Raw genomic sequence first — 25,986 nt, 5'->3', positions numbered from 1 at the left:
AAATCACCCCTTCTTGCCTTCACATCCCTTTTCTATCACCTCTCTCCTCTGCCTTGCAACTTTTTACTGCTTCCTCTTTTTTATATCCTTTCTACCACCATCTTTATCTTCACACTTATTTTTTATTAAGCCTACTTTTTACCATCTCCCCTTTGTACCCACTTTATACCCCTTTTTCTAATCTCAAATACTCCTTATTTCCACCACCTTTTACTCCCCCCACACCCGACCGCACTCCCTCCCTTGTGCCTGTGCTACATTTCTTTTAGATGTCTTTGACTTTCTTGTGCTTCCATTATTTTCTAAGCTGATTCAATTGCTGAACCGCCAAACATTGTAAACTGGGTATGATAATAACGTGGCTCCACTGTACTAGAAATGATCATATCCCTCGGACAAGTTGTGAGCACCTGTTCACAGTGCAAGACAATGAGCTGTTTTCTGTTCAAGATATCACTTGTACAACTTTGGAAGAGGTGCAGTGGGGATGTATATGTTGAAAAGGGATTTTTGCTGAATTTCGGAAACCTTTAGTTAATAAAAAGTAGATAAAAGAAAACTATTCTGATTGAGATTCAGAATAGATACTGGATTTCATCTCCATCCCTTTGATCCTTCCTGCCTAGATTAATTAGAGCAGCTGACAGCTCACAGGTCCATTGCAGAGTGTATTCTCAAGAAAACAATGTCTAAATAGAGGCCAATACATACAAACTTCCCAATGAAGAAAAGAGCAAGATTCTCTGTTTCTCTCTGTTAGCCACAATTTTAGCTTATGGAACAGATACCACCTACAGTGTTCAATGTGGACTCAATTGGATATGCTGTCACCTAGGGCAATGAATGCAGACTGTTGAAATAGACACCCATCCAGCATCGTGAATGCAGTCGGCCACCATCTCAATATATGCGGACTTGCTTGGTACAGATTGAGCGTCAATTTGGTGCACCAGATTGCTTTTACTATAATGAGTGGGTCTTAGTTGCAGCAGACTGTTAACTGGCAAATGGAGTTCAAAATCAGTTCGAATAAGCTGTTATGTAGCACAACAAATATGGATGAGGTTGAAGCAAAAATAATTGCTAATTCAGTAGACTTGAATAACAGCTTGGCATTAAGGAATGACAGGGATGAAAATGGTTGATACATATCCTGAACATGAACTTAAATGAGAGGCGAGCTGACTGATTTATTTGATTTTTTTCTACTAAATCCAATCCCATGTGATGGGCTCCTGCTAAAGGAATTGAACAAGTAGCCCAAAGTGCAAACCATTCACTGCTGAGATTTGGGTTTAAATACAGTCCAGGAAAGTAGTGTCCACATGCATTTACCTACCACGTGCCAGTAATACGAATGGCTCATATTCTAATGGTGGGTGAAGCTGGTCATATATGGAGGGCAATGCAATGCTGAAGGCAGTATGGTGGTCGCTCTTGTCATACAGAGAGCCCTACATTTCTGAGCGCAGCATTGGAAAGGTAGGTGCCAGACTGAATGTTGGGAGTACTATATTGCTGAGAGCAGCTTTGGGACGGTCGATGCTAGATTGAATATTAGGAATACTACATTGCTGAGAGCAGCATTGGGAAGGGAGGAATTTGAGACAAGTCTTGGAGATCCTACGGAGCTGAGGCTAGTACCAACGATAGGGAAGGTTATAGGGAACAACAAGGTTGTTCTTGTAACTTCTTTCAGTATCTGCTGTTTAACCTTCCTCCAAAATATGCCTCCTTCCACATTGCTTGAAAGGGTTTGACTAGCCTCAATCAAATAAGTACCTTGAGTTGAAGCCATTCAATAGTATTGTTTTCTAATTAACTAGCTGTAGAATTTTTTAAACTTTAGTTATGTTCAGTTGAGGAGATACCATCATAAAACCAAACTGTACATGTAACCCCCACCCCACACCCAAGAAAAGCACAGAAGGGCAGGCTTGACTTTGGTTAGATTTAATGACATTAAGCATTTAGTATCCTTTACTTTGCAGGTTCTAGGCATCTTCTTCCCTCTAAGTGTCTCCATTATTCTGGGGGATAATACGGAACTGTGACTTTGATTAGTGAAAAGATGTAAACCCAGGTATCTCAATATGTAGAGCAATGAGTGGAATGGTTAGCAGCTGCAGCAAGTGTTGAATGAGTTCTGTTTCTGCTCCAGACCATAAATCTCTACAGCAGGAAGCTGAATACAGTGGAGCCCTGTTCATTGGAATATTCAATTGGAAATTAACTTGTTAATTGTACTGAAGAAATATCCTAATTAACAATGACATTTGTATTAAGAGTGGCCCTAGGAACACTCAGAATGAAAGCATTCAGGGCTGTCCAAATATTGGTAAAACTTCTTCCCCAACTATCATTCAACATGACTGCAAGTGACTCAACCTCACCCAGTTAAGTTATCCAACCCAACTGGGCACTACTCAGCCCATCCTCAACTATGTAACCCGGCACAACTGAATACAACTTCACCCCATTCCTGCTTACTTCATTTGAGACAACTGCATGTTTTTTTACCCCACCACTCCTAAGTCCTTCCTAAACGTATCATCTGATATGAGCAAGCTTGCTCCCATACATTTCCAGCTACATTATCTGACACAATCACCCATTCCATTTCCATCTATTCTATCTGGCAAGGTTCATAGCACTCTACATAGTTCCAGCCCAAGTCATTCAACATGATTGATTATTAATTCCACTCCATGCATTGGTTACTTCATATGCCCCCCTATCAACTGATCAGATATCACTCCATGTTACTGTCAACTATTTGACACGATCAGTTACAGCCCAGCTGAATCGTTGACATCATCTGCCATGATCAGGTACCACGTGCAAAACCTCAAGTTACATGAGGATTAACTGTTTATTAGCAGCCCTTTGCTTTACATTAGGTTGCTTGGCTCACATCTGGCAGTTGATGACCTGATCGCGACCATTTCATCAAGCCTCTAAACGGATTGCAAAATGAAAGACAATTTTATTTGCACTGACTTATGAAATGGATTTGGTGTCAAAAAGATAGGGAGGCCCATTAATTCTGCAATTTTGATAGAAGGAATTTTCATGGAGAATGAGAGGCCTTGGGGAAAATAAGGGGTTGGAAGTGAGGAAATAGAAACAAAAGAAGTCTTTCTCCTACCCGGTCTTTGGCCTGAAAAATGTACAGTCTCAAAACTTGTCGTCATGGCTCGTTCTCGCTGCTTAAAGAATTCCCTTGGATTTCCGTCCCGCAGTGCAATAAGAGCCGCAGCTTCCTGTTGATAGAAGGGAATGCGAAAAAAGGAGATGTTATATTGAAGAGAGTTAATATCTTTAAAACTGCTCCAGTAAGTTTATAAGCATGGTTGTAAAGTTAGATTTAAGTTTTGCTTTGGTTAACCATCAGTTTCTTTCCCAATGATTTTGTTCATAACTTCATTGAGCTGCATCCCTTCCTAGTATTTCACGGTCCTGATATCTGAATGTCAGATGACCAAATTCTGATTATCCAAACTGAATTTTCTGTTGCATGTTTTGAGGCAATAGTACCATAATGTTTGTGCATATGGCAAGGGGGTGGGTTGAAATAACTCATGACAAAAAAAAACAACAGCAGGCTGCTTAGTTTTTTCCATAATCAAAGGCCAGCTAACAAAATTGTAACATGTAGCTTTGAAACATGCAATTTCATTAATCAACCATTAATATGGAAAAAATACAGGAATTCTACTACATTTCATTTAAACCAGCATGCTCTTAGCTTGTCGATGTTTTAAACATACTATAATTTTTTCCATACCCTAGTCACAGTATGGTTTCAAATCCCCGGAATGCTCAGTAACCAATATAAAATTGCTCCTTTCTGCGGCTTAGTTACAGCTTGCATCATCTCTCTGAAATCCACAGCATTACCCATGTTAAGAGATACCTCACATCACTGAGGTAGGGGCCAGAGCATTAAAACACAGTCTATAATATTAGAGGGATGACATTTTATCCCACTTGTGAGGGAAAGCTTCATGATTGTCTCAGGACTTCATCACTCAGGAGTTACTCAGTCTTCCTCACTGTGGGATTAACTCCTTTGAAAATTATCAATGGGGTAGAGGAGCAAATGGATCTTAAAGTACAGATTCACAAATCATTAAAAGTAGCAACGCAGGTTATAACAAGGCCATAAAAATGCAAACAAAGCACTGGTATTCATTTCTAGAAGAACAGAATTGACAAGCAGAGAGGTTATGTTAAACATGCATAGAACCTTGGTTAGGCCACACTTAGAGTACTGTGTACAGTCCCGGTCTCCAAAGTACAAAAAGGACATAGAGGCACTGGAGAAGGTGCAAAAAAGATTTACAAGTATGATACCAGAACTGAGAGGTTATAACTATCAGGAAAGATTGAACAAACTGTGGCTCTTTTCTCTAGAAAAGAGAAGGCTGAGGGGTGACCTAATAGAGGTCTTTAAAATTATGACAGGGTTTATAGGGTAGATGTAGAGAAGATGTTTCCACTTCTGGGAAAGTCCAAAACTGGCAGTCATAAATATTAGGTAGTCACTAATAAATCGAATAAGGAATTCAGGAGAAACTTCTTACCCAGAGATTGGTTAGAATGTGGAACTTGCTACCACAAGGAGGAGTTGAGGCGACTAGCATAGATACATTTAAGGGGAAGCTAGATAAGTACATGAGGAAGAAATTAATAGAAGGATACACTGATAGGGTTAGATGAAGTAGGGTGGGAGGAGGCTTGTGTAGAACATAAACACCGGCATAGGCCAGTTGGGCTGAATGGTCTGTTTCTGTGCTGTAAATTCTATGTAACAATGATGTCCTATGGTTACCTGAGTAGTTTCACTATGAATGAAGGTTACATATTTGAAACTCTTTAGAAAGATCTTTAAACTATCGCAGTTTATTGTCATCAGATAAAAAATTCCCGGGGAAGTCTGGGAAGAGGGAATGCAATTTCTGCCCAGCCACTGCTTACGCTCCTGACCTGGTCTGAAATTCTGGGGTCAGGCTAACCTGCATAGTTTTGGGCGGCTGCCAGCCCTGTTCCGGTGCAACTGTGGTGGAGGGGACAAATTTCGCTGTAGTATATTTCCATAACGTACCGGAGCCATGCAACATGAGAAAAAGAGCTGAAAGGTCCAGAATTGAAACTTGCCACTTTGCCAGAGACTGAAGCAGGGAGACGGTCATTACAAAAGGAGCTTGGCCCCCTTTCTGCCAATATCTAGTCCTAGCACACTCTGCACGCTTGCTTCATGCAGGTGTACAGTGTGCCGGGAGCAATTGAATTGGAACTGACAGCATTTCGGATGACCAACATCATCCATTCAGTCCTGCCTCTTCCAGGGATATCGCTACGGAAAGGGTGTGGGCACAAGAAGCACCTGCCCCCACTTGCTGCAGAATTTGTACTGGGGTTAAAAAAAAGAGCAGAAATCTGACAGAACTAAGTTCCACCCCAAATTTTGCCCATCCCACCTGGCTAACATTTCAGAAGTTTCCGCCAGGGCCATGAATTTGTGGCGTACCATCTTTAAGTGCCATTATCTGTCACTATATAGGGTTACAGCTTAGGACATCCAGGATTGTTATCTTTTCAGAAGAATATGCTTGTGCCTATTCCCTATCAGCACACTTTGATCCCTATTAAATGCTTACTGCTGCTTTCTCAGCAGAATCACTGATCTTGGATCCTTTGTTCTCTTCATCCTCCTCCTCCTCCACTCCCTCCTTCTGCACTTCCTATTTCAAAATGAACATGGTTAGGATTACACGCATTTTTGAATGTTCCAGCATAGACTCACACTGCAGCCTTCCTCCCCTGAGCTCAGCTGTTGCCATTTTAAATCTGGATGGACAGATACAGGGGAAGCAAGGCATAGTTACCACAACTATGAAGTGCAAAATGAAATATGCTAAAACAAAAAAAAACATACATTTTGCTAAAATCTATTAAATTAAGCACATTATATAAGGTGCAAAATACAACAGAGATCTGGTAAATCAGAGCAGTATTACAGCAGAGATCATGGCATAAAAGCATTAAAGCGCTGTGTGGATTCAATCTAACAATACCCCCATGTTACTATCAAATGACCATATAGTGGGCTGGTTTGACACAAAGTAACAAATTGCAGGAGATAGTAGTGATGCTGTTGATTTATTTAGTATGAGAAGATGGAGGCTGATACTTGTTTCTTATTCAATCCCTCCCTGTAGATACAGAGGTGACAAGATGGGGTCAGTTTACACTGGTTATTTACTGGATCCCTCGCTGTGGAGGGAAGGGGTTATTTATTCAGTTCCTCGTTGGTTGACTGACCACAGCTTGGCTACAAACCACATGGCAATTAATATGCCAGAGCTTAAATAAGGAAGAGAGAGGAAAATCTGCATCTACAATCGCCTGTGTCATCAGTGTCCATACTTCACCTGCAGTTTCAGAGAAAGGTGCAATATGGATTGTGCATAAAGGATGAAAAAGACAGAAAACGATAGGAGAGAGAAAGTCACCCCCTGTTGTGATCACATTATTTTCATGGCTCGTTGAATCATAGCATTGACAACAACTTGTGCAAAATACTGAGGGAGTAAGATAGAAGTGCACTGCACTCTCTGCATGCGTAGTCAAACATGAATCCATCGATGGCAGAATTATTCATGCTAAGAATATTTGTGTGTAGAATCTCAGCCTGTAAAAAATATATTTACAGCAAAAATAATTCTACAGTATCTCATCCTCTCTCCTGGTATGCCTTTCCCCAGCCAACTAATCACTGTACCAACTGGCAACCATGAGGGAATTTACCATCTGGTATACTAACCAGCCGGTGCTACAGTCAACACATGCTCTACTCATCAGCATCTCAAATGCACTTCTGTTTAAAATTAGAGTTTTAAATGTTTAAAGTACTGGCGAACACGTAATGTCAGCTCGAGTTAACATCTATTCAAAATATCTGAGTTACTCTATGCAGTACTTTCCAACAGGCCAAACAACTAGCATATTGAATTTTATACCACTAAATTATAGATCACACGTTTACAGTAAATCCTTCTGCTCTTTGAGTGATTTCGTATTCGAAAACAACTAAATGAAATACAATAAAGAAACAGGTGGGACATTTATTTCAGAAAAAAATGGAAGCCATCTTTCTCTCTGTATAACTTTGTCCTTTTACTTTCTTTAGCTGAAATTACATACATTCTAAAGTTTATTTGAAAAAAAAAATCAACTAATTATCTATGAAATGAACAGTATTTTTTCTGTCAATGAGGTGGTGCTAGGATATTATAAGTTGGCCAGATCTGGAATGCAAGAGTTCTTCATACCTTCTCAGTATAGGAGGCGTTTCCCAATCCCCGTAACAGGGGGAACCAGGAGGATTAGCAGATTTGCTGGAATGGGTTGGGGCCAGCAAGTGCCTTTCATTCTCACTCTCCAAAACCCTGCTTATAATCTGAAACAGCAGAAATGAAATGGTGGCAGTGGGGGAATCTGGGCTTTCTATTCCCAACCTGCTGGGTGGGTAAACCCTAGACACGAGGTGGGGGGGGGGGTGGGGGAGGGCAGAGGGGTGAATGCCATTCTGTGGTCAGTCAGCATGGAGCTGCACTTATTTTATTTCCCCCCCCCCATCTTTTCCACTCCAAGGAGAGGCACAAACAGGCATTAGTGAAGTGTTACACAGCCATCTAGTTAGTAGGGATATTTATAATGAGAACGGGAAGCCTCACTGACCCTGTTGCTGCTCTGCTTTGTTGCATCTTTGATTTCATCAACTTCCAGGCTTTGCAGCTTCTTCCTAAAAATTAAAAAGCACACATATAAAAAGTAATCAATAAGACAAGTAAAAGGCAACACCATGCTAAGATTGGAATAAGAGATGACAGCATTAAATGAAGCTGCTTCCCACCCCCATCACACATACAAACCCATTCCACACAAATGTTTTATGCTGAAACTAAGGTCAGAATCAGCCACCATCATGCTGTTTTGCCCATGGTTGGTGATTCCACTTTCAACCCACTACAAAATGGAGCCCTCAGACTATAAAGAAACTACCCTACATCTGGTGGATTAACATTATAGACTCCAGGAAAATTGGGCAAAAAATAATGAAAATCCCTGCATCTGTCCATGATGACCTAATATTCACCAACATGTGAAATATAAATGAACAAATGGTATGTTACTATAAATAAAATGTTGCATTACCATGGAAGAGACAAAACAGCAGAACGCGGAGCATATATACAGACAGATTTTTTTTCTAGTATACAATGGGGGAATACTTTGAATAAAAAGTATTCTCCCTGCACTTCTCTTCCGCTTTCAGTTAATACACTTTGGTGAATTTCTGAATTTAAAATTTAAAAGGAGTCCTTTAATCTTACTGATGTATTATGATTCATCATGAAGCAATACAAATGATTCTTCCAAAATTCCCACTTCATCCAATGTATTAGCAGCCCTATAACATTACATTGTATTGATATTCCAAACAGATACAGAAAAGTTTGCAGCTCCAACAGTATAATAGGAAAAGTAATTTATTTGTTTTAACCGGCACAAGTTAAGTCACTTTTTATATGAATATTTTAATAAAAACAGCTTTCAGAAGACTTAAAAAAAAGGTGCCACATGACAAAATTCTAGAAACGGTGAGAGCTGCACACATGAAAGTCTCCTGCTTCTTTCCTTTATGTGAAAATGGTAAAGGACAACTGAAATGCAGGAGAATACAAAGGCACTGAACAACAATAAGATTAAACATTTTAGTCAAATATTATTTCATCCTTCCCTGTTTCTGCATTTTTAAAAAAAGGCCTTTTTATGAATTCTGTACTTCAACAACAACTTGCATTTATATAGCGCCTTTAACGTAGTAAAACGTCTCAAGGCTGGTTACTGACCAGTGCAATGAGCAGCTGGTCACTGATCAGTGTGGTGGTTTGTGACTAGTGTGGTGAGCAGCTGGTTTCTGACCATGCAATGAGCAGCTGGTAGCTGGTTTCTGGCCAGTGCTATGAGCAACTGGTAGCTGGTTTCTGGCCAGTGCTATGAGCAGCTGGTAGCTGGTTCCTGGCCAGTGCAATGTGCAGCTAGTTTCTGATCAGTGCAGTGAGCAGCTGGTAGCTGGTTTCTGACCAATGCGGTGAGCAGCTAGTAGCTGGTTTGTGGCCAGTGTGGTGAGCAGCTGGTAGCTGGTTTGTGGTCAGTGCGGTGAGCAGCTGGTAGCTGGTTTGTGGCCACTGCAATGAACAGCAGGTAGCTGGTTTCTGGCCAGTGCAATGAACAGCTGGTAGCTGGTTTCTGGCCAGTGCAATGAACAGCTGGTTTCTGGCTAGTGTGGTGGTTTCTGATCAGCGAGCTGCTGGTTTCCAGCCCAATCTGGGCGGAATCGGCCGAACCAGCACAGAACTGCAGATCATTATTTTTCTCGAGGTAGGGAGGAATGTAAAGTAAAGCGTTATCATAATTCCTGCTGCGTCAGTGATTTACTTACATATTTAAATAAACCCAATAAGGAATTCAGGAGAGACTTCTTTATTCAGAGAGTGGTTAGAATGTTGAACTCACTACCACATGGAGTAGTTGAGGCGAATAGCATAGATGCCTTTAAGGGGAAGCTAGATAAACACATGAGGAAGGAATATAAGGATATGCTGATCGGGTGAAATGAAGTAGGGAGGGAGGAGGCTCGTGTGGAGCATAAACATAGACATAGACCAGTTGGGCCAAATGGCCTGTTTCTGTGTTTTGGAATATTCTATTCGAAAAGAGCGGGGAATTTAAAACATAGGTCAGTTAGGCCCGAAACTGCATAAATTTGTGTTTTCCACGATCTTTTACGCTGGTTCAAGATTCAATTTGCCTGAATCAGACCTCATCCCCCTGGTCGAAATTGTAAGATTCCGATGACTGCACTGGTTCGGGAAGCTCTTCAAATTGTGCTCATTTTCTTAGGCACACAGGCACTAGTAGGCACGTTTTAAAAGATTTTTCATATTAAAAAATATTTAATTTACTAAGAAACTGACTAGTGTACACCAATGAAACTATTAAATCGTTCAGTATAGATTTTTTTTTTAAAGTCATTTTCAGTGATTTTAAATCAGGTTACTCACAGGTGGAGGACTGGACACTTATTAAAAATGCTTATTTTTGGTGATTAAACCATTTTCAGCTGTATTAATAAACTGCACCAGACCGTTCGCAACCTTGGCGTCCTATTTGACCCTGAGATGAGCTTCCGACCACATATCCGCTCCATCACCAAGACCGCCTACTTCTATCTCCGTAACATCATCCGTCTCCGCCCTGCCTCAGCTCATCTGCTGCTGAAACCCTCATCCGTGCCTTCGTTACCTCCAGACTGGCATATTCCAATGCTCTCCTGGCTGGCCACCCTCCCTTTTGAGCTCATCCAAAACTCTGCTGCCCGTATCCTAACTCGCACCAAGTCCCGTTCTCCCATCATCCCTGTGCTCGCTGACCTACAATGGCTCCCGGTCCGGGATCACCTCAATTTTAAAATTCTCATCCTGGTTTTCAAGTTCCTCCATGGCCTCGCCCCTCCCTATCTCTGTAACCTCCTCCAGCTCTATAACCCTCGTACATCTCTGTGCTCCTCCAATTCTTGCCTCTTGTGCATCCCCAATTATAAATCGCTCCACCATTGGCAGCCGTGCCTTCAGCTGCCTATGCCCTAAGCTCTGAAATTCCCTCCATAAAGCTCTCTGCCTCTCTACCTCTCTCTCCTCCTTTAAGATGCTCCTTAAAACATACTTCTTTGACCAAGCTTTTGGTCACCTGTACTAATACCTTTTTATGTGGTTTGGTGTCAAATTTTGTTTGAGAACACTCCCATGTCTCAAAGGCCTTGGGACATTTTACTATGTTAAAGGTGTGACATAAATGCGAGTTGTTGTTGTTGTTGTTGTTGTTGTTGTTGTTGTTAGCACTCTTAAAATACATCAAGGAATACTTTTTAACGGAAAGAAGAAAAAACTAATTACATTCGATTACGCTGCCCGATTGCGCCAGTTCATGGAAGACTTTATGTTTTGGATTATGCAAATTAATCTTAGCAGAAACTTGAAGCGTAACCTAACCATTGCAATTTCAAGCGCAATTTCCCGACTGCACCCAAAGCAGAAACTTTTCTAACCAGAGCAGTGAGCAGCTGGTTTCTGACCTGTATAGTGGTTTTGAAGTGTTCAATCTTTAAATGAGCTTGAAGCAGATGCAGAGGGATCCACAGACATACAATAGGACTGAAATGGGAACGGATTGCTCAATAAATGGAGTGGAACACCAGGGAAAAAGGCGTCCAACAACTTCCTCTATAGCAGGCACTAAGAGGCATGCAAGAACATCCTAGGAACAACTCTCCCTTGAAGTCACTCCATGGTTGGGTCTGACTACCTATTCAACTGTCCAGTTGAGATCCCACATTGAGCACTCTCTGGCTCTGGCACCCTTTGCACGAGGAAATTTAAGCAAAAAGTAAAAAAGACATTTCAAGAGTGCTTCGTATATGGAAGTACAAATTTATCTAGATAGGAAACTGAAATCATTCGCGGTAACTATCAATATTATGGGAGCTTATCATAACATCGAGACAGTAAAAAAAATTGTGATTTTCAAAGTGAGTGTCTTCCACTCACAGCGTAGTCATTTTCTAGTTTGGAAAGGGCACTTACAGCAGTTTGTCACAAAACTCACAATGGGAAAGCAAGGATCCTCAGCTCTCCCTCAGCTGATGAATCAGTCCTCCTCCATGTTGAGCACCACTTGGAGGAAGCACTGAGGGTAGCAAGGGCACAGAATGTACTCTGGGTGGGGGACTTCAATGTCCATCACCAAGAGTGGCTCGGTAGCACTACCACTGATCGAGCTGGCAGAGTCCTGAAGGACATAATTGCCAGACTGGGCATGTGGCAGGTGGGTGAGCGAACCAACATGAGGAAAAACCTACTTGACCTCGTCCTCACCAATCTACCTGTCGCAGATGCATCTGTCCATGACAGTATTGGTAGGAGTGACCACCACTCAGTCCTCGTAGAGACGAAGTCCCGTCTTCGCACTGAGGATACCATCCAATGTGTTCTGTGGCGCTATCACCGTGCTAAATGGGATAGATTCAGAACAGATCTCGCAGCTCAAAACTGGACATCCATGAGGCGCTGTGGGCCATCAGCAGCAGCAGAATTGTATTCCAGCACAATCTGTAAGCTCATGGCCCGTCATATTCCTCATTCTACCATTACCAACAAGCCAAGGGATCAACCCTGGTTCAATGAGGAGTGCAGAAGAACATGCCAGGAGCAGCACCAGGTGTACCGAAAAATGAGGTGCCAAACTGGTGAAGTTACAACACAGGACAACATGCATGATAAACAGTGGAAGCAACATGCAACAGACAGAGCTAAGCGATTCCACAACCAACGGATCAGATCAAAGCTCTGCAGTCCTGCCACATCCAGTCGTGAATGGTGGTGGACAATTAAACAACTAACGGGAGGAGGAGGCTCTGTAAACATCCCCATCCTCAATGATGGCGGAGTCCAGCACGTGAGTGCAAAAGACAAGGCTGAAGCGTATGCAACCATCTTCAGCCAGAACTGCCGAGTGGATGATCCATCTCAGCCTCCTTCCGATATCCCCACCATCAGAGAAGAAAGTCTTCAGTCAATTCGATTCACTCCACGTGATATCAAGAAACGGCTGAGTGCGCTGGATACAGCAAAGGCTATGGGCCCCGACAACATCCCAGTGGTAGTGCTGAAGACTTGTGCTCCAGAACTAGCTGCGCCTCTAGCCAAGCTGTTCCAGTACAGCTACAACACTGGCATCTGCCCGACAATATGGAAAATTGCCCAGGTATATCCTGTCCACAAAAAGCAGGACAAATCCAATCCGGCCAATTACCGCCCCATCAGTCTCCTCTAAATCATCAGCAAAGTGATGGATGGTGTCGTCGACAGTGCTATCAAGTGGCACTCACCAATAACCTGCTCACCAATGCTCAGTTTGGGTTCCACCAGGACCACTCGGCTCCAGGCCTCATTACAGCCTTGGTCCAAACGTGGACAAAAGAGCTGAATTCCAGAGGTGAGGTGAGAGTGACTGCCCTTGACATCAAGGCAGCATTTGACCGAGTGTGGCACCAAGGAGCCCGAGTAAAATTGAAGTCAACAGGAATCAGGGGGAAAACTCTCCAGTGGCTGGAGTCATACCTAGCACAAAGGAACATGGTAGTGGTTGTTGGAGGCCAATCATCTCAGCCCCACGACATCGCTGCAGGAGTTCCTCAGGGCAGTGTCCTAGGCCCAACCATCTTCAGCTGCTTCATCAATAACCTTCCCTCCATCATAAGGTCAGAAATGGGGATGTTCGCTGATGATTGCACAGTGTTCAGTTCCATTCGCAAACCCTCTGATAATGAAGCAGTCCATGCCCACATGCAACAAGACCTGGACAACATCCAGGCTTGGGCTCATAAATGGCAAGTAACATTTGCTCCAGACAAGTGCCAGGCAATGACTATCTCCAACAAGAGAGCGTCTAACCACCTTCCGTTGACATTCAACGGCATTACCATCGCCAAATCTCCCACCATCAACATCCTGGAGGTCACCATTGACCAGAAACTTAACTGTACCAGCCATATAAATATTGAGGCTACAAGAGCAGGTCAGAGGCTGGGTATTCTGCGGCGAGTGACTCACCTCCTGACTCCCTAAAGCCTTTCCACCATCTTCAAGGCACAAGTCAGGAGTATGATGGAATACTCTCCACTTGCCTGGATGAGTGCAGCTCCAGCAACACTCAAGAAGCTCGACACCATCCAGGACAAAGCAGCCCGCTTGATTGGCACCCCATCCACCACCCTAAACATTCACTCCCTTCACCAACGGCGCACTGTGGCTGCAGTGTGTACCATCCACAGGATGCACTGCAGCAACTCGCCAAGGCTTCTTCGATAGCACCTCACAAATCCGCAACTTCTGCCACCAAGAAGGACAAGAGCAGCAGGCACATGGGAACACCACCACCTGCACGTTCCCCTCCAAGTCACACACCATCTCGACTTGGAAATATATCGCCATTCCTTCATCATCGCTGGGTCAAAATCCACTGTGGGAGAACCTTCACGGACTGCAGCGGTTCAAGAAGGCGGCTCACCACCACCTTCTCAAGGGCAATTAGGGAGGGGCAATAAAATGCTGGCCTCGCCAGCGACGTCCACATCCCCTGAACGAATAAAAAAAAAGTTAGGAAGGCGAATGGTATGTTGGCCTGCATTGCAAGAGGATTTGAGTACAGGAGCAGGAATGTCTTACTGCAGTTATACAGGGCCTTGGTGAGACCACATCTGGAGTATTGTGTGTAGTTTTGGTCTCCTTATCTGAGGAAGGATGTCCTTGCCATGGAGGGAGTGCAACGAAGGTTTACCAGACTGATTCCTGGGATGGCGGGATTGACGTATGAGGAGAGATTGGGTTGACTAGGCCTATATTCACTAGAGTTTAGAAGAATGAGAGGTGATCTCATCGAAACATATAAAATTCTAACAGGACTAGACAGACTAGATGCAGGGAGGATGTTCCCAATGGCTGGGGAGTCCAGAAACAGGGATCGCAGTCTCAGGATACGGGGTATGCCATTTAGAACCGAGATGAGGAGAAATTTCTTCACTCAGAGGGTGGTGAACCTGTGGAAATCTCTACCACAGAAGGCAGTGGAGGCCAAGTCATTAGATGTATTCAAGAAGGAGATAGATATATTTCTTAATGCTAAAGGGATCAAGGGATATGGGGAAAAAGCAGGAACAGAGTACTGAGTTAGACGATCAGCCATGATCATTTTGAATGGCAGAGCAGACCCGAAGGGCTGAATGGCCTACTCCTGCTCCTATTTTCTATGTTTCGATGTTTCTATATCGAGAGATGGCTGAGTGCACCAGATACAGCAAAGGCTATGGGCCCTGACAACATCCCGGTTGTCGCGCCGAAGTCTTGTGCTCCAGAACGAGTCGCGCCTCTAGCCAAGCTGTTCCAGTACAGCTACGACACTGGCATCTACCTGACAATTGTAGAAAATTGCGCAGATATGTCCTGTCCACAAAAAGCAGGACAAATCCAATCCGGCCAATTATCGTCTCATCAGTCTACTCTTAATAATCAGCAAAGTGATGGAAGGTGTCGTCGACAGTGCTATCATGTGGCACTTACTCACCAATAACCTGCTCACCGATGCTCAGTTTGGGTTCCACCAGGACCACTCGCCTCCAGACCTCATTACAGCCTTGGTCCGAACATGGACAAAAGAGCTGAATTCCAGAGGTGAGGTGAGAGTGACTGCCCTTGATGTCAAGGCAGCATTTGACCGAGGAGCTCTAGTAAAATTGAAGTCAATGGGAATCAGGGGGAAAACTCCCCAGTGGCTGGAGTCATACCTAGCACAAAGGAAGATGGTAGTGGTTGTTGGAGGCCAATCATCTCAGCCCCAGGACATTGCTGCAGGAGTTCCTCAGGGCAGTGTCCTAGGCCTAACCATCTTCAGCTGCTTCATCAATGACCTTCCCTCCATCATACGATCAGAAATGGGGATGTTCGCTGATGATTGCACAGTGTTCAGTTCCATTCGCAAACCCTCTGATAATGAAGCAGTCCATGCCCACATGCAACAAGACCTGGACAACATCCAGGCTTGGGCTGATAAGTGGCAAGTAACATTCACGCCAGACAAGTGCCAGGCAATGACCATCTCCAACAAGAGAGAGTCTAACCACCTCCCCTTGACAGTCAACGGCATTATCATCGCCGAATCCCCCACCATCAACATCCTGGGGGTCACCATTGACCAGAAACTTAACTGGACCAGCCACATAAGCAGGTCAGAGGCTGGGTATTCTGCGGTGAGTGACTCACCTCCTGGCTTCCCAAAGTCTTTCCACCATCTACAAGGCACATGTCAGGAGTGTGATGGAATACTTTCCACTTGCCTGGATGAGTGCAGCTCCAACAACACTCAAGAAGCTCGCCACCATCCAGGACAAAGCAGCCCGCTCGATTGGCACCCCATCCACTACCCGAAATGTTCATTCCCTTCACCACCGGCGCACTGTGGCTGCAGTGTGTACCATCCACAGGATGCACTGCAGCACCTCGCCAAGGCTTCTTCGACAGCACCTCCCAAACCCGCGATCTCTACCACCTTGAAGGACAAGGGCAGCAGGCACATGGGAACAACACCACCTGCACGTTCCCCTCCAAGTCACACACCATCCTGAGTTGGAAATATATTGCCGTTCCTTCATCATCGCTGGGTCAAAATCCTGGAACTCCCTTCCTAACAGCACTGTGGGAAAACCTTCACCACACGGACTGCAGCGGTTCAAGAAGGCTGCTCACCACCACCTTCTCAAGGGCAATTAGGGATGGGCAATAAGTGCTGGCCTTGTCAGCGATGCCCACATCCCATGAACGAATAAAAAAAAATCCTAGCACCCTTTAAAGCAAAATATACCAGCCTATTCCATGCTGTTATTCTTTGTACTTTTCAAAAACACTGAAATGCAATCATTGTTATTCGAACCAGGTCCACTGCTATCTACTAGCACCCATCACATAAGTACAAAATACAATTCTGAAACTAGTTTTACTGTGCGGAGGTGATTCACGTTGATCACCACTGGGAATCAGACATCTCTGCAACCATTCAGCATCTCCCCGGAGCACTGTGCCCAAGAAGCAAATTTCCATTACCCTCTGCTCCATCCATTTACAGCGTGCTCCCCAAATGTCAACCATACCTTTCTTCTTCTATCTGTTTCTCTCGTTCTCTGTATCTTCGCTCTCTATCTTCTTGTTCTTTCTTCTCTTGTTCCATTCTCTCTTTCTCAAATTTTTCTCTTTCTTCAATCACTTTCTTACGCTCCTCTTCTTTCCTCATCTCCTCCTCTCTCTAAAGAGCAGGAAAACAGAAACGCACATTAGATTGGGATTGACACACTGCAGTGGTTCAAGTGGTGAGGAACAATGATACATGAATTGCACACTCTTCAATGGGCAAAAGGGGTCACTGGACTCTTAGCAAGAGAAAAGTGGTGGTGAAGTAACAGACTTCAACTTGACTTTTCAGCTAGACAATTAGTATCAGACTGGGATTCATCTCTGATCTCCCAGGTACACTGGCAGGAGAAGAACTTATTGGTAAACATTTGCACTAAAACAGAGGGCAAATATCAATCACAGTGAAGCCACATCTATATCTTCTGTTTTCTGCTTGAAAGGCTCAAGTGATGTCACTAAAAGGCTCCCCTGCTCTGATGAGAGTATTTGATATCTCCAAAAAATAAAAGTGCTCGAGTTAAACAGCTCAACAGAGAAAACAAATAAAGCAAATATTAATGAATAGCTAAGGGAGAAGGAGAAGAGATAGAAATTACAGGGACATCCATAAGTTCAATAACATGGAGAGAGTATAAGCAACCCAAGGAGGTAATAATCCAGGGAGGAACGAGAGAGAGTATGGTCAGTTCATAAGCACCACTGCTAGGCAGGGGTGGGGAGAAATAGACAGAAATGGACTGACATGGATTACAGCCATTTCACTTCATAGGCTAAAAGACAGAAGCTATTGGTTACTTTGCAAGTGTTACTATGAGGGGCGGGTGATGGAGAAAAACAGCTGTTCCAGGTTTCCTAATATCTGGCAATAAATTATATGACAGCCATTCCAAATTACAGTTAATTGGATGAGTGCATTACTGCATAGAGTTATTCTGTTAGTGTTATATTAATCTAGGATCCCCAAATAATAACAGGGTATTCTACGCGTGTTGCACTCCCTACACAGCAGTAATGGTGATAGTGATTCACAATTATCAATTGCTCCTCTTCAATATCAATTGTCAACCTGATACTCGCTTTTAAATGGAGAGAGTGGTGACCCTGCTTCTATGATCAGGAAATCTGCGACCCAATCCTGTTTTTAAGGAGGTTGTTGTCCAAGAGGAAGGAGAGGAGAATAAGTTGAAACAAAGCTCCACAGTTGAAACACACCCAAAACAAAGACTGTCATCCCCACAGTTTCTGATAGACATGCTCTGTGTTTTCGCTGCTTTTGTTCCACAACTGTTTTAAAAGTAACTTCTTTTCAAAACAAAGTAAAACGATTGATTGTGTGGTTGAACCCATTCAGAACAGATGCAGGCAACCCAGACCAGGCCAGGCAGGCCATTCAGGGCAGATGCAGGCAACCCAGGCTAGGCCAGAGCATTCAAAGCAGGTGCAGGCAATCCAGGCCAGGCCATTCAGGGCAGACACAGGCAATCCAAGCCAGATCAGCAAAATTCCTCACTAAAACGTTACTTCATGTGACTAGACTTCTAGTGACGTCCTGTACATTCCTCAGACAAGGAATGTCTTGCTGAAAGATCATATGTAGGAGTAGGATAATGAGGAATCTGTATTGTTCTTTTCAAAAATGAAATTTCTGCGCAGTTGGCAAAGTCTCTCATGATTTTCAAGTAGTGACAAAGAGGAGTTGTACCTTCGCCTGTGCCCAGAACAATTCTCGGTCGATTCGTTTCATTTCAATTGCAGCATTGGTCTTCTGGTATGTTGTGCCCTGCAACAAGAGTACATTAAAAAAAAATCAAGTGGCATTGAAAGGAGGCGGTTGCTGTCATTGAAAGGCAAGCTGCTGTGCAGAAACTAGTAGGATTTAGAATCATAGAAAGGTTACAGCACGGAAGGAGGCCATTCGGCCCATCAAGTCTGTGCCGGCTTTATGCAAGAGCAATCCAGCTAGTCCCACTCCCCCGCTCTATCCCCGTTGCCCTGCAATTTTTTTCCTTTCAAGTACTTATCCAGTTCCCTTTTGAAGGCCATGATTGAATCTGCCTCCACCACCCCCTCAGGCAGTGCATTCCAGATCCTAACCACTCGCTGTGTAACAATGTTTTTCCTCATATCACCTTTGCTTCTTTTGCCAATCACCTTAAATCTATGTCCTCTGGTTCTTGACCCTTCCGCCAATGGGAACAGTTTCTCTCTATCAACTCTGTCTAGACCCTTCATGATTTTGAATACCTCTATCAAATCTTCTCTCAACCTTCTCTGTTCCAAGGAGAACAACATCAGCTTCTCCAGTCTATCTACATAATTAAAGTTCCTCATCCCTGGAATCATTCTAGTAAATCTCTTCGTCACCCTCTGTAAGACCTCCATATCGCTCCTAAAGTGCGGTGCCCAGAACTGGACACAATACTCCAGTTGTGGCCGAACCAGTGTTTTATAAAGGTTCATCATAGCTTCCGGCTTTTGTACTCTATGCCTCTATTTATAAAGCCCAGGATCCCATATGCTTTTTTAACTGCTTTCTCAACCTGCCCTGCCACCTTCAACGATTTGTGTACGTATATCCTCAGATCTCTCAGTTCCTGTACCCCTTCTAGAATTGTGCCCTTTAGTTTATATTGCCTCTCCTCATTCTTCCTACCAAATGTATCACTTTGCATTTTTCTGCATTAAATTTCATCTGCCACGTGTCCGCCCATGCCACCTGCCTGTCTATATCCTGTTGAAGTCTATCACTATCCTCCTCACTGTTCACTACACTTCCAACTTTTGTGTCATCTGCAAATTTGGAAATTGTGCCCTGTACACCCAAGTCCAAGTCATTAATATATATCAAGAAACGCAGTGGTCCTAATACCAAGCCCTGGGGAACACCATTGTACACCTCCCTCCAGTCCGAAAAACAACTGTTCACCACTATTTTGCCAATTCTGTATCCATGCTGCTATTGCCCCCTTTATTCCATGGGCTTCAGACTTGATGACAAGCCTATTATGTGGCACTTTATCAAATGCCTTTTGCAAGTCCATGTACATCACATCAACTGCATTGCCCTCATCTACCCTTTCTATTACCTCATCAAAAAACTCTATCAAGTTAATTAAACACGATTTGTCTTTAACAAATCCGTGCTGGTTTTCCCTAATCAATCCACACTTGCCCAAGTGACTGCTAATTCTATCCCGGATTATCATTTCTAAAAGATTCCCCACCACTGAGGTTAAACTGACTGGCCTGTAGTTGCTGGGTTTATCCGTACACCCTTTTTCGAACAAGGGTGTAACATTCGCAATTCTCCAGTCCTCTGGCACCACCCCCATATCTAAGGATGTTGGGAAATTATGGCCAGAACCTCCGCAATTTCCACCCTTACTTCCCTCAGCAACCTAGGATGCATCCCATCTGGACCGGGTGACTTATCTACTTTAAGTACAGCCGGACTTTCTAATACCTCTTATTTATCAATTTTTAGCCCATTCAGTATCTCAAGTACATCTTCCTTTACTGAGACTCTGGCAGCATTTTCTTCCTTGGTAAAGACAGATGCGAAGTATTCATTTAGTACCTTGGCCATGCCCTCTGCCTCCATGAGTAGATCTCCTTTTTGGTCCCTAATCGGCCCCACCCCTCCTCTCACCACCCGTTTACACTTTTGACTAGTTTCTTTTTACAACTTACTACACAGAATGATTAATCATTCAGTCATATCCACAGGTATCTGAGGTAGAGAGAGGAAGTAGAGGCTAAGCAGCTCTGGCCCTACATCCTTTCAGGCAGAGTCCTTACAATTCTGTATTGCGAAATCAGGAAACATGAATACTTACACAACTGTGTTGCTTTGTGCCTTGAGACTGGGTAAATGAAACACTACTGTTACAGTTCTCACACTGACTGTCCCAAGATGTAATAAAGTGAATATTAACACTATATTTCCCATAACACCGTGACTCCTCGTGGATCTGTTCGTGGGCATTTCTGTGTTCTCCGTAAATATCACCAAGGTTTGGCACAATTCAGGATGGACACCACGGCCATCCCCGGGTTTGCTTAGTCTTTCTGTTCAACCCCTCTCTCAAGCCTGTCTATTCCTCCAAACTGACTTCCCTAAGCCTGCCCAATATCTATTTGCTATATTCAGCAAAATACAATCTATTCTGCCATTTTACCACCCAACACCCCATTATCTGTCAGTCTGTTCGTTTGGGTATGAAGTTAATAACTTTCTTCAATGTTTGGCATAAATGTCAGCAAATTGTATTGTGGGAGTTGCAGCTATAAACACAGCATGCTACAGGGATAAGCAGCAACTGAAAAGCAGTTGGCAAGGTAACTGCAGTCTTAATCCCTGTGTATTCACCACTTCTCTTGCTGGTCTCCAACACCCCATTCGTTAGTCATCATCAGACACTGTCTTCTACTCACCACTGGACCCAACAACTCTTCATCCTCTTTCAGATGGAGTCGGCGCAGCACTGGGCTCGAAACGTGCATTGTGCCATTGGTCAGCTTTTGACGAATAGCAGTCGAGTCTACATCCTCAGGACTGCTGGCATTAACAATAACATTTGCTCCCTATTTGGAGATAGGAAAAGAGAAGGGAGCAAAGGAGGTGAAAATTACGTACAAATGTTTTAAAAAGCCATGCTATGTTGAAAAAAACCCTCCATTTTCTTCTTTTCTCCCTCCTCTCCGAAGGTGCTGATTCTTGCTGGAGTATGGTTCCATGGATGCCAGCAGCCCTCGTATGCCTTACCCAAGTAGTCATGTGTGAGACTTGACAGCGTGTATCAGTAGGCTATTTGACATAGAGGACATTGTAACTGAGTCCCATCCATATTCATGCAGTTCAGCAGAGATCTCTACAGAGATCTCTGCATAACAAGTGGGAGCTGGAACTGTGGCTGATTTCACTCCTCCCCTGTTCAGGGGTAGTGGTATCAACTGTTGTGTCCTTTGTCCTGACTGACATTAGCTAACTCAGCACTGACTGAGGATTGGACATAACATTTCCTGGTCTTTAGGAGTGTGCATTTTTCTTGGTCAGCTGCATTCTGAAGGTTTCCAAGTCTTTTAATTGATAGTTGCGCTTCATGACAATGGCCAGAGTTATATCTAAAAGATCCTCCCAAGAACCCAGAGTGACTCAGGTATTTTTACATTTGGTGCTTCTGTAGCTTTATTCATGTAGTTCATGAATCTGCTGTCAGAATAAGGGAGCCAATTTAGCAACGGAGTGCAGGCAGTTGGGGAACGAACTTTGGTCTTCTGCAAACTATAGAAGCAGCAAATGTAAAAGTGCCGCAGTTGCTGAATTGAACAATTCGAGAGCAGGACATTTCCACTGATCTGACAGGACATTGCCAATGACTGGACTAACTCTGGGACAATCTATTCACACACAACAAAGGATGATCTAAAGTACCAGAAGAAGCACACTTGCCTGGAAGAAGTCTGCGATTGTGGGCACGTGACTAGCACAGGTACATTTTCGATGATCATCAACATCTTCACCCACCTAAAGAAAAAAATAAAAAGAATGGAAGCTGTGCTTAAAGTGAGCTATGTAGCTTCATGTGTAGCAGGAGATTAAAGAGAGCTAATCTCTCAGCTCGCTCTCACACCACATGCACTTCTAAGAAACACTATCTTCTGGAAGAATCTGCACTAGTTCAAGAAGCTAAAACAGGGATTATTTTTGGGATTGTACGAGGAACTGGGTGACAGACAGGAGCTGCAGCAAGAGGCTGTACTGGGAACAGCAATTCCTCATATCCAGAGGCAGACTGGGAAGCTACAAAAAGCTTGATCCATAGGACTGTACTGCGACAGTTCCTCGGATTTGACTTGCAAAGGGAAGAGCTGCTCTGGAAGAGAAGAATTACTTCTGTGCTCACCATCTCACAGGGGAAAGGGTACAGTAATGCTTCTTCAATTCCATTTGATGGATTTAATTTCAGCAATGAGTATGTAATAATGTGCTGGGGCATGGAGAGTTAGGACACAGGTTCCTTCTTACGATTTTCCGCATGGTTAGTTTCCAGTCTCAAGCATTGTTTTGGGGAAGGTTTCAAAATTGCATTACTAAAGATATGGTAATTGATTGCATGTCTACCATGTACTACAGGAGAGTTCATTGTAAACAATTTTACAACACCAAGTTATAGTCCAACAATTTTATTTTAAAATTCACAAGCTTTCGGAGGCTTCCTCCTTCCTCAGGTGAATGTCAAGAAATCCTCGAACCTCTCGCATTTATGAATCACAGAACAATACCTGGTGATTACAGATAGTCTTTTCAACTGCCCGTTGCCAAGGCAACCAAAGTGTTCAGACAGATAGGTGTTACCTACAGGGCCACTGAATATACAAACGGCCAGAACAAAAAAAACAGAGAGAGAGAGGCAGAAACATCCGGAAGGAAAAGACAGCAATTGACCCGTTATATTAAAAATAGATAACTTTTGTTCGCTGGTGGGGTTACGTGTAGCGTGACATGAACCCAAGATCCCGGTTGAGGCCGTCCTCATGGGTGCGGAACTTGGCTGTCAATTTCTGTTCGACGATTTTGCGTTGTCGTGTGTCTCGAAGGCCTCCTTGGAGTACGCTTACCCGAAGGTCGGTGGCTGAATGTCCTTGACTGCTGAAGTGTTCCCCGACTGGGAGGGAACCCTCCTGTCTGGCGATTGTTGCGCGGTGTCCGTTCATCCGTTGTCGCAGCGTCTGCATGGTCTCGCCAATGTACCATGCTTTGGGGCATCCTTTCCTGCAACGTATGAGGTAGACAACATTGGCCGAGTCACAGGAGTATGAACCATGTACCTGGTGGGTGGTGTCCTCTCGTGTGATGGTGGTATCTGTGTCGATGATCTGGCATGTCTTGCAGAAGTTACCGTGGCAGGGTTGTGTGGTGTCGTGGATGCTGTTCTCCTGAAAGCTGGGTAATTTGCTGCGAACGATGATCTGTTTGAGGTTGGGTGGCTGTTTAAAGGCGAGTAGTGGAGGTGTGGGGATGGTGTTCGTTGTCATTGATGACATGTTGAAGGCTGCGGAGAACATGGCGTAGTTTCTCCGCTCCGGGGAAGTACTGGACGACGAAGGGTACTCTGTTGGCTGTGTCCCGTGTTAGTCTTCTGAGGAGGTCTATGCGATTTTTCGCTGTGGCCCGTCGGAACTGTCGATCGATGAGTCGAGCGTCATATCCCGTTCTTACTAGGGCGTCTTTCAGCGTCTGTAGGTGTCCATCTCGTTCCTCCTCGTCTGAGCAGACCCTGTGTATTCGCAGGGCCTGTCCATAGGGGATGGCCTCTTTGACATGGTTAGGGTGGAAGCTGAAAAAGTGGAGCATCGTGAGGTTGTCCGTGGGCTTGTGGTAGAGTGAGGTGCTGAGGTGCCCGTCTTTGATGGAGATTCGTGTGTCCAAGAAAGAAACTGATTCCGAGGAGTAGTCCATGGTGAGCTTGATGGTGGGATGGAACTTGTTAATGTTATCGTGTAGTCTCTTTAGTGATTCTTCGCCATGGGTCCATAGAAAGAAAATGTCGTCGATGTATCTGGTGTATAGCGTTGGTTGGAGGTCCTGTGCAGTGAAGAAGTCGTGCTCGAACTTGTGCATGAAAATGTTGGCATATTGGGGTGCAAATTTGGTCCCTATGGCTGTTCCGTGTGTTTGGGTAAAGAACTGGTTATCGAAGGTGAAGACATTGTGGTTCAGGATGAAGCGGATGAGTTGTAGGATGGCGCCTGGAGATTGGCTGTTGTTGGTGTTGAGTATTGATGCTGTCGCAGTGATGCCATCATCGTGGGGATACTGGTGTAGAGTGCCGAGACGTCCATCGTGGTGAGAAGTGTTCCTGGTTCAACTGGTCCGTGGGTACTGAGTTTTTGTAGGACGTCTGTAGTGTCGCGACAGAAGCTGGGGGTTCCCTGTACGATGGGTTTCAAGATGCCCTCGATGTATCCAGAGAGGTTCTCACACAGGGTTCCGTTGCCTGATACAATAGGACGTCCGGGTGTGTTGGCTTTGTGTATCTTTGGGAGGCAGTAGAAGTCTCCCACGCGGGGAGAACGTGGGATGAGAGCGCGTAGGATGCTTTGAAGGTCTGGATCGAAGGTCTTGATCAGTTTGTTGAGCTGGTGGGTGTGTTCTTTGCACCCCAATACGCCAACATTTTCATGCACAAGTTCGAGCAGGACTTCTTCACTGCACAGGACCTCCAACCAACGCTATACACCAGATACATCGACGACATTTTCTTCCTATGGACCCACGGCGAAGAATCACTAAAGAGACTACACGATAACATCAACAAGTTTCATCCCACCATCAAGCTCACCATGGACTACTCCTCGGAATCAGTTTCTTTCTTGGACACACGAATCTCCATCAAAGACGGGCACCTCAGCACCTCACTCTACCGCAAGCCCACGGACAACCTCACGATGCTCCACTTTTCCAGCTTCCACCCTAACCATGTCAAAGAGGCCATCCCCTATGGACAGGCCCTGCGAATACGCAGGGTCTGCTCAGACGAGGAGGAACGCGATGGACACCTACAGATGCTGAAAGACGCCCTAGTAAGAACGGGATATGACGCTCGACTCATCGATCGACAGTTCCGACGGGCCACAGCGAAAAATCGCATAGACCTCCTCAGAAGACTAACATGGGACACAGCCAACAGAGTACCCTTCGTCGTCCAGTACTTCCCCGGAGCGGAGAAACTACGCCATGTTCTCCGCAGCCTTCAACATGTCATCAATGACAACGAACACCATCCCCACACCTCCACTACTCGCCTTTAAACAGCCACCCAACCTCAAACAGACCATCGTTCGCAGCAAATTACCCAGCTTTCAGGAGAACAGTGTCCACGACACCACACAACCCTGCCACGGTAACTTCTGCAAGACATGCCAGATCATCGACACAGATACCACCATCACACGAGAGGACACCACCCACCAGGTACATGGTTCATACTCCTGTGACTCGGCCAACGTTGTCTACCTCATACGTTGCAGGAAAGGATGCCCCAAAGCATGGTACATTGGCGAGACCATGCAGACGCTGCGACAACGGATGAACGGGCACCGCGCAACAATC

General features: G+C 44.4%; 1 protein-coding gene across 1 annotated transcript in view; it reads right to left on the bottom strand.

The window, feature by feature from the left end:
• The window catches only part of LOC137332552 (drebrin-like), a 183,406-nt gene that overhangs the window by 17,837 nt on the left and 139,583 nt on the right, over positions 1 to 25,986 (bottom strand). Inside the window, exons 4-10 of the mRNA XM_067996464.1 lie at positions 22,324 to 22,398; positions 21,306 to 21,455; positions 18,574 to 18,651; positions 16,832 to 16,983; positions 7,747 to 7,810; positions 5,664 to 5,747; positions 3,149 to 3,263 (exon numbers count right to left, since the gene is read on the bottom strand). Coding sequence (XP_067852565.1) covers positions 3,149 to 3,263; positions 5,664 to 5,747; positions 7,747 to 7,810; positions 16,832 to 16,983; positions 18,574 to 18,651; positions 21,306 to 21,455; positions 22,324 to 22,398 — 718 coding nt within the window. The remainder of the gene's footprint in view (positions 1 to 3,148; positions 3,264 to 5,663; positions 5,748 to 7,746; positions 7,811 to 16,831; positions 16,984 to 18,573; positions 18,652 to 21,305; positions 21,456 to 22,323; positions 22,399 to 25,986) is intronic.

The sequence above is a fragment of the Heptranchias perlo genome, chromosome 14 (assembly GCF_035084215.1).
Source record: "Heptranchias perlo isolate sHepPer1 chromosome 14, sHepPer1.hap1, whole genome shotgun sequence".
NCBI lineage: Eukaryota > Metazoa > Chordata > Chondrichthyes > Hexanchiformes > Hexanchidae > Heptranchias > Heptranchias perlo.
The sequence above is the reverse complement of the archived record's forward strand: the minus strand, read 5'-3'. Positions and strand labels throughout refer to the sequence as shown.